This window comes from Helobdella robusta (assembly GCF_000326865.2).
Source record: "Helobdella robusta unplaced genomic scaffold HELROscaffold_6, whole genome shotgun sequence".
NCBI lineage: Eukaryota > Metazoa > Annelida > Clitellata > Rhynchobdellida > Glossiphoniidae > Helobdella > Helobdella robusta.
In genome coordinates, this window is record NW_008705330.1 from 788,234 (window position 1) to 798,400 (window position 10,167).

At 33.4% G+C, this 10,167-nt stretch overlaps 1 protein-coding gene across 1 annotated transcript; it reads right to left on the minus strand.

Moving 5' to 3' along the window:
• Window positions 1-4,895: 4,895 nt before the first annotated feature.
• Window positions 4,896-9,297, minus strand: HELRODRAFT_164019 (hypothetical protein; the record flags this gene model as incomplete). Its single annotated transcript, XM_009029080.1, has 4 exons — window positions 4,896-5,075; window positions 7,298-7,420; window positions 7,521-7,749; window positions 9,236-9,297. The coding sequence occupies 4 exons, from the start codon at window positions 9,295-9,297 to the stop codon at window positions 4,896-4,898; spliced, it is 594 nt and encodes a 197-aa protein (XP_009027328.1).
• Between the last annotated feature and the right edge of the window lie 870 nt (window positions 9,298-10,167).

A 10,167-nucleotide genomic window follows, 5' to 3' on the forward strand; every position in this document is an offset into this window, starting at 1 on the left:
GGAAGTCACAAGTATGATTAAGAAAATTTTACTAAAATTAAAATATTTATAATGGGTTTATTCCAAGAAATTTTGTTATCAAATCAGTAAAGATGGTCCGGTGTGAATGGAGTTTTTTATCGTTGCTGTAAATTGTAAGACATGTAATTAAAGACTTCAGAGTTCAGAGCATGATTGAACGTGAAAAAATTAAATCTAAAAAAAATAAGAAAAAATGTTCACAATCAAACTTTATAAATTTTAGAAAGAAGGACTCATCGATTTTTTCAATCAATTTCCTTTGTTTTGAGAATGCAAGGTTTTTTTTACAAAGTTACAAATTGGTTTTGAAAAAATTTTTCAAACTAATTATTTTAAGTTTGTAGTGGGAATTCGGAATTTGATGGAACTGATACTAAACTGGGTTTGAGAATAGTGGAAACAATCTGTACGATAACTAAATGAATGCAGCCGAGACGTCCAATGGTGTCTGCAGTAACTTGTTAATATTAAAAACAAAACAAAAAATATCAGCATCAAAAGTGGGTAAAAATTGTAAAATGGGACATCACACGAGAAGAAGACAGTAGGACAAGTACACATCACATCAATGCTCACAAGCAAAGAAGTGTGTTTTAATTCGTAATTATTTTTTATTTTTAAAATTTTTAAAACTTTTTGAAGAAATATTTTAGTGAAAAGCGCTACATAAAAGCTCTAATAATAGTAACAACAATAATAATAATAATAACATAATAGTAATATTATTATAATAAATGGCATGGATATAACATTATTATTTGTGTTTCATTGGCGTGACAGGGGTTCAATCCTCTTTGATGCCTAGTACTTCGGAAACAGTTATAAAATAATTGTTGATTAGTTTAAATTAAATTAATTAAAGATGCCGTTTCAAGTTGACAGTGAGAGCAAGTTCAATGAGCAATCTTACCAGAGTTATTGCCGCACCAACTCGTAAATATGCTAGTATCTTACACACACACACACACACACACACACACACACACACACACACACACACACACACACACACACACACAAACACACACACAAACACACACACGGGGGGGAGAGTATGAAATTTTATGTCAACGAACAGTTAACAGTTTTTATGAAATTTTTATTCTGTCATGCAGGCAAACCTAAATTAACATTGATTTTGAATGGAGGCACCTGATCTGTTGGTCTTGGTGGATATATTATCATTAACAACAACGGCCAATTTCTAAAAAATTTTTTATTATTTTCACATTTGAAATAAACAAATTTTATTTATATTATAGTCCTTATAGATAATGCATGGTTTTATTTAAGCGAATCGGTTCATTTTATTCAGTTATTATTAGACATTTGCAAATAACGAAGTTGGTGAAAATGGTGTGCTTCAACGGAAATAGTTGATATTTAAAAATTTCACACCAGCAAACACTATTTTTCTTTTTAAATCTTTGAAAAATTTATTGAAGCAGACTCACTCTAGCAACACTCTTATTCATAGGAATTATTTCGATCGTTTTATTTATATCTTTTTGAGGAATCCAAGTATATTTACTGTCAAAATTCAATAATTTATTTATTTGTCTGAAACATTGCATTAATTTCAAATTGATATCAAATGTGTACTGAGGCAATGTTGAGCGCATGTTTTTGGTATCAAGTCACCGACTTCCGACATCTAATCCATTATGACCAACTCACAACTCACGCAACAGCATGAAACGTATTTGAGTGACTAATTCAGCACCCAATTTCTTTCACATCTCAGCTATTATTTTATTTTATTTTATTGCTCATGCTCCCTCACATTTCAACTAAGATGACTTGGAGAAGTTTTAAGTTGAGCAATTTCACGTGCAGTCGGCAGTTCCAACTTTGTGTACTCGACTCACCTCACGTTCATTATTATTTCATAGTGGGATAATTTGCATAGTTAGAACATCGAGATAACAAGCCCTCCATTTGAATATTTCATATTGGGGCCTCTTATGGTTTCTCTACAACAGCCAATAAATTGCATCATTACATATAATATGGCATCGTTTTAATTTGAAACATTTCTTCTAGCTAATAAATCATTTGCTGGAAATTAATAATAAATAATTGTCCAAAAATAATCTCAACTGATGGATGGCTTTTTTGTTTGAACGGAAGAACAAAAGACCTCTAGAAGGATTAGACTTTTGTCGGTCTGCAAGAAGAAATCCATTTAAAAATTTTAAACGAAATTTTTAGTTAATTTGCGTTTGTATTTAAAATTTAAAAAATATTTTTTTTCACTAACGATTTGTTAAAATTTTATTTTCGCATCCAATCAAAATTGTACAAAACAATTATTTGAGTTTTTTTTCCAAAAAATTGTCTAATATTGTCATTATATGCGTATTGATTTTTAAATTTTTCTGAAAAACTAAAATTTATTAACAATATTATCACTATCTACATATTTTTACAACCATCTTGTTGCATCAACAATCTTGTTGCTTCAACAATATCATTACTGCCATGACATCACCAAAATGTCATCAACGGTACTGTTGTATGTTTTAGATTATGGTGTTCGTACACCGTTCCTTAAGTGCTTCAGCCAAGATTTTTTATTTTCTACCTGGTAATATTAAAATTACGCAAGTGTCAGTGTTTAAAGTCGGATAAAAATTTTTCTGACTTTGACCCCGGGTAAAAATTTTAAACTCCGACTCTGGACTCAAAATTCCGACACCCATTAAAAATTTTTATTCTTTACATCATCATTTTACTTAAATAGCACTGCCAAATAAAAAATACTTAAAAAAACACTTAACATCAGTCGATGTAATTGTTTTTTTTTGTAAAATTACTTGTCCTTTATGTTTTAAAACATCTTAAAGAAAATATGATTTTAATAACTTATTAGCGTTTATTTAAATATTAAAAAGACAAGGATATCTTTAAAAAAATATTTATTTTTAAATTTAAAAAATCAAGATCTTAACACGTTCCTGAGTTGAATAAAAAGTATCCGACAATCCGGTTTGAAACGAAGCTCACTGAGCAGCCAAAGATGAATTGAGAGAAGCTCCATAAATGCATATTTCAATTCAGTGCATTACACTAGCTTAAATATTATTACTACTACATTTTTATAACAATATCCGCTGCCACAACTTTGTTGAACTTATCCAATCGCGTTATCACCACTTCCGACGTCTGGTTCAATGAAGACTGGTAAATAGCAATTCATTGGTTTCAGTCAGAGGATTTCCACTTTTCCATGAAGATTTTTCAGACCTTTCAGAACAGAACTGTCGACTAATTAAAAACAAATCTTCTCAATTATTTTTTTACTCCTCTTTTAATGCTGCTCTGGTTTTCAATTTTTTCTTGCATTATTTACTTCATTTCGGTTCTGAATTTTATCTCAAAAACACCATCCAACAAAAATAATTGTGTCACGCCACAAATAATTAAATCCGTTTGTTAGTTTTTAACAGTTGAGTTTTTGAACATCCCTGCCAACAAATTTCACCTTGCAGACCTTCCACGTCACTCGGGCTCTTCGGGCTCTCAAGATGATTGGTCTGAGAGACTGTGGGAAGAAAGCATAAACACATTTTTTTAAAATGGGTGCGTAAAAACGAGAGCGGCCGTAAGACGGCCGTGTGAATGACGCTCTAAAACTATTCTTTCTTTGATAATAATAATTACACTAATGGTAATTACTAATCTTTTCATTACGATAGAAGAAAATTTATTTTCTCGCAGTAGTAATAATATTCTCCATTGTTTGTTTTTTAAGGCCTGCATTTCATACATTAGAACAATGCTTCTTATTCACATCGTTGTTAACCATCATCCTCACTACTGTTGTCATCATCATCATCATAATGTCTGCCCGCCATTCATAAACCACAAAAGTTGAGGGTTTATTTGGTGGCATTAGAAATAATGAGCTGCAGATGTTGAAAGTGTTTTATAATGACCCTAGCGTGGTGCATGTGTGCGGAGTGGATTGCCATTCAAAGAAACAAGTTCTGAGTACATTTAAAACCGAGCGGAACCTCTCAATGCACACTGCCTGGATGGGAGGTTCAATGATGATGGTCCCCACGTGACGAGGAGGCGTGCCTACATGCATCTTATTGTTTGGTTCACTCGAGCTGAGTAGTTTTTTTAAACTTATTGAAGACTTGTTTCGGTTTCTAATATGATTATTGAAATTTTGATTGACTGATGTAACAAACTTATAAATGTAGCTTGATCAGCCAACCAATTGATCAATCAATTGATTGAGTGATTGATTGATTGATTGATCGAGATGTTTCAAATTGATTTAGTCAATCTCAAAAGCAATCCACTGTATTTTGGTGTCTAAATGTAAAAGTATTCATATGTTCACAAAACAATAATGAATAATCAAGAAATAACAAATTTTGACGATAATAATAATATGATTAACATCCTTTGTGCAATTTAAAAAAATGCTTTAAGGCCTTGGTGCAACTTGCGATGATTTTTTATATGATCCTCTTAAATACGCTAATATCATTTGAAATAATTATTAATGTCGCGCTTACAAATGTTTGAATGACAAAATTGTGTCTCGTCAGTACTCCTTGAATGAACAACATCATAAAAAGCAAAACAAAGCCTCAAAAACAATGCAACAAATGAAAAAATAAAAGTACGTTGCATTCCTCTGCTCAAACTGTTCACGTAGTTGCTTCTCCTTCCATTCATTCGCTCTTATAGAGCATTAAAATAATTGCACAAAATTTTTAGGAAGGGGTTAAAAATTTGAGCAAGAAAAATTTAAAAAATTATTTTGCAAGTCTGCCTGCAATGTGTTTCATTTAAATCCAGGTTGTTGTAACTAATGCTCGTAGAAGGTGTACCAGTTAAATTCATGGTAGTGTTTCTTAATTGAATGTTGTGTCAAGAAGAGGCAGGACAGTAGTGCACTTTACAAAGGCTCCAACAATTTTAATGCGATCCACGTGCACGCACGCTCCGTGAGGTCGTGTCAGGTCAGCTGATCGCAACTGCTTGAAGACACTCTCAGTGGTTTGGTCTGCTAGAACATAAAAACATTGCAGAGACTGGCCTTTTCAATTGCCGTTATTGTTTTGAATTATTTTGCCCAATTATTCAAAATATAATTCAGGATCAATTTATCGCTAATTTTGTTGATGTTAATTCAATTGCATTTTTATAATAATTTTTCTCAAATAAATAAAAAACAAATCAAAATAAAATTATATGGTCACATTTTCTGCTCTGGTCTGGCACATTCATACTGTTATAATACTCGCTGTCGTAACCGATTTACGATGCGACGGGTTCAAATCCTCGATTGAATAAAATATTCCAAACAGTTATTAAACTTTATTTACAGAAGAAATCAACTATTATTAGTTATTAAACTTTATTTACAGAAGAAATCAACTAATCGTTTATTTCCAGTAAATTCAAACTAACGCAACAATTAACTTTTAAATCGTTCAAAATCTATCGCTATGACAACGTCAACAAGCAAATCAAATATCGCTTTAAATAATTCACCGAATCACTATTCACAAAATCACGAATTTCATTAATCACGAATATCACTAATCACGAATATTACTAATCACGAATATCACTAATCACTTGCGACGTGCGCTTATATACTCTTCGCAAGCGTCGTTTCTAGATTCTTCTAGATGGTCCGATTCTAGCATTTTTATCCTTTGGAGTTGGCCAGTCTTTCACAATTTCTATCTTGCTGGGATCGGTTCGAACTCCATCTGAAGATACCACATGTCCCAAATAGTTAACTTCTTTAGAAAATAACTTGCACTTTTTAACGTTCAGCTTTAAATTTGCCACCCGAAGTCTTGTGAAGATCTCTCGTAAGTTTTCGACGTGTTGATCAAATGTTCTTCCTAAAACAATTATGTCGTCTAAATAGACAAGACAGGTTTTCCAGTTAAGACCTTGCAATACACATTCCATCAGTCGCTCGAATGTAGCTGGAGCATTGCACAATCCAAATGGCATGACGGTGAATTGCCACAACCCCGATCCGATAGAAAACGCTGTCTTTTCGCGATCGTTCTTGTCGATTTCTACTTGCCAGTATCCGCTTTTCAAATCAAGCGTAGAGAACCAACTTGAGCCAGATAGGGTGTCCATGATGTCATAAATCCTCGGTAACGGATAGCTGTCCTTTTTAGTCACATCATTTAACTTCCTATAATCAACGCAAAAACGGGTAGTGCCGTCCTTTTTCTTTACCAAAACAACTGGCAAAATCCAGGGACTTGATGACGGTTCGATAACGCCTTGATTCTGCATTGTCGTTATCATTTCGTTTACTTCTGTTTGTTTTGCTAGAGGAAGACGTCGCGGTACTTGTCGGATCGGTTTCGCATCCTGAGTATCAATTCGGTGAGTTACCAGAGCTGTTTTACCTTGGTCATCGTCACCGGTTGAAAACACGTCTGCAAAATCAGCAATCAACGCCTCGGCTTTTAGACGGTCTTCTTGATACAAATTGAGTTCATCCAGTAGATTTTTGGTAAGTTCTTTGAGTCTACCTTTGTCAGTTGGTAGAACCTTTTTCTGTTGCTTCATATCTAATGATTTTACCAAATTTATTGAATGGCAATTACCTATTTCCTTGCCTTTTTTAATTTTAATAATGTGTTTAGCGGTATTCATTATTCTGACAGGAATAAGACCATTTTTGTTCGCTTCTACCAGGCATTTTCCAATGACCGCGTTCTGTACATTTGTCGTTGAGGTTGGCTCCATCAAATAGAACTGGTGGCCCCCAGGATCGCAATTCAACTTGCCCCATACGATGTTTTCAGATGATTGAGGTAGTTCTATGTCACAATCGACTGTCACTCGAATGCATTTTTTGTCGCTATCCCCCATTATCACTTCTGTATTTCTCCATCTAAGAATGCGTTTTTCCAAGTCAATTTTGAACCCATATTTTGTCAGAAAGTCGACACCTATTATGCATTCGTCGATGATATCCGCGAATAAGAATAAACCTTCGAATAACAAGTCGCCTAGCTGAACAGTACGGAAAATCTTTCCATAGACTGGTGCTGTTCCTCCGGTAGCTGTTCGAAGGATGTATTTGTTAGAAGTCTCTTTCTTCAGATTGGGTACCAAATCAGATCTTAAAATCGATTTTGTTGCTCCGGTGTCGACTGTAATTACACATTCTCGTTGATCAACTTTTCCGTTCAGCCATAGGTCGTTTCGATTTCGATGTAGTCTGGAAACGTTAATTACGGTACTGGGGGCGTCAATTCTACTAGCCAACCTCTGCCCCACAAAGTTGGCTCTTATTAGTTTTCCGCCCCTTCGTTAGAAGGGGCCGATCGTGATACAGGATCATCTTCTCTTCTTTTGCGCCATCTTGTCGCGCAATTTCGGCAGTAGTTATCTTTTAGGCGGTGTTTACAATCACGACGTAGATGGCCTTTTTCACCACAAATCCAGCATTGGGGTACACCATGCTGTTGTGGTTCGCGTTTTACAACCACCTTCTGGCAAGAGCATTCTTCATGTACTTGGCGTAGACGTACGTCACTTTTTGATGCTTGCTTTGCCGATTCAACAGTGAGACTGTGCGCAACGGCGTCCTTGAGTTTTCGTTTATCTGACAAGAGAAGGGATTGCTTGAGTTCCGAATCACGAAGGGCTTTGATAAACGTATCCAGGGCAGTTTCGTCTAGATGCTGGGACACCGGAACATTTGCACCGCTTAACAAGCTTGCACAATTTTATTTTGATTAAAAAAGATTCAAAAAGATTATTTTTAAAACTAAAAAATGCGACCTTAAAATGATTTTTTTGAACGAACAATTTCTGGTTTAGAGTTTTTGTACAAGTGATTAAAAATTGTGAGTGAAAATATTCAGTGAAAATTTGTAAAATATTTAAATTTTTTCCAACCAGTACATGCATACTAATTATTAATGTGAGTCTCCTGCTGTTTGGTCAAATTGTGAAACGTGTTGTTGTCATGCTGCACCGATCAAAGGAGCCAACATCGAAGAATCGCCATTTGTCGTCTCAAACGTTGAATATCGATGATAATATACTGTATTGCTAAATTTTCGGCTTCCAAATCTTCTAAGAAAATAAATGTTTTGAATGAGCAATTTAAATTGATGTAACAAAAAAATTATATTGTTCGAATGAAATTAAATTTTTATAAAACTAAAAAATCAAACCAAGAACATTTTGTTTTGAACCTTACATTTTTGATGTTCTTCAGTTAACAAGCTTGCACAATTTTGTGTGCTAGCTAATCAAAACATTTTAATGTTTTGATCAGCTTTAGAATAATTTTTTAAATTATTTCAATTTTTTCAATTGTTCAGTACAATAATAATCACACAAATACAAAAACATTCAATTGACAGATGTTAGCCTGAACCAAAATATTTTAACAAAAGCCATCGAAAGCCATCTCCGTTAATGAATTTTATGACGCTTCTATCTTCATGCTGTCCGTTAACATTCAGTGATTGATCTGCGCGGTTCAGTCTGCTGTTCTAAAATAAGAGCGGTTGATTAATTAATTTTTGCTTTTTAACTCCAAAAAATTATAACGAACGGTCATTTAATTACTCAGATAAACATTCTGCTAAGTTTAAAAATAAATAAATGAGGAAAAATTTGGCGTTATTTCAGGATTTCTACGTTTGACAAAATTAAAAGTCCATTCACATGAACTGATGTGATGATGAAGCAAGGATAGCGTGGTAGCGCTGATTGAATTTCTTTCTTGATTTAGTAAGCTGCATCAGCCGGCGACGACACTTTGATGTTTGTGGATGTCACTGAACACGTGAACATGTGCGTCCGAGATGGAAATCCATCATGACATTAAATGACGTTTGCACAATTTGTATTATAAACTTCATGACAATAATTGTCTTACATGGAAATTAAACTTTTTGACAACAAAAGCCTCTTAAACTATTTTTGTTATAATGCAAAATGACAACAAATATTTTTAGGAATATTTTAACACGATAATAAACGAAAACGACTTAATTAAAAAAACGTGGTAGTTTCGACGCATTAAAAACTACAACAACTATAGGACAACATCAGCGAGACTAAAGATATCAAAAACAAAGCTAATGATGGAAGAAATCATAAAAAAATACTATAGGACTATGTTGAAAATATTAAAGAAACAAGTTTTTAGCATAGAAAATAGTAAAGGATTAAAAAATTTGTTAACAGTACTTCGGCTGTCATCGTCTTCTCATAATCATCGCTCATGTTGATGCAGCTTGTTGTCATTGTCTTAATTATTCGATTGTCGCATGGAAATCGAACGATTCATCTAAATAAATGCTGGCAAGTGCTTTATTGATGTTACCTATAAATTTCTTGAGTTTTTTTTTCAAATTTCTTTTTTGATATTTCTTTTGATGGTTTTAAATTTGTTTGTGTCCTTATGTTTTATAGTTTATGGTTCTATTCTCATTCATATTTATGTAAATTGTATTATAAAAAATAAGTGAAATAGCATGTTTGAATTCATTTCAAAACAAATATTATGTATGAACAAATAATTCGTTATAACTTATATTCATTGTCACCCAATGCATATATGCAAAAGTAACGCTCACAAATCAAGAACATATACAAAATACATGCAATAATGCTGTAGAGCAAGAATATTTATTGTGCGAAACGATCAGTTGAATGCACAAGACAGGAAGTTATTAGGCGATGATTAGTAACAGAACAAATTCTACAACTTTGTCGACCATTGTATTTGTTTGCTTTTAAAAATTGCGTCGTAAAAGCTACAAACTTGGTTAAATCTTTTTCTTAAAACTAGTTTAAAATTTTTATGATACACTTCTCATTTCACAAAATAAATCGTACGAGGAGGCGTGATAATCTAGGTGCTGATCTTTGCATCCCAATTAAAAATTAATTTTATTGAAACAGTTGCAATATATTTGAAAATTGATGTGCTTAATAATTTGCCTCAAGTTATGGTAAATAACTGGGCTGTATAGTTTGTGGGAAAACTAGGAATTTTCGGTCCTGGAATTTTCGGTATCGGAGTTTTTGCACAATAGAAATTTTCGGTCCCCGAAAATTCAGTCCCGGAATTTTCGGTCCGGAATTTTCGGTCCCCAATGTTTTAGTACACAA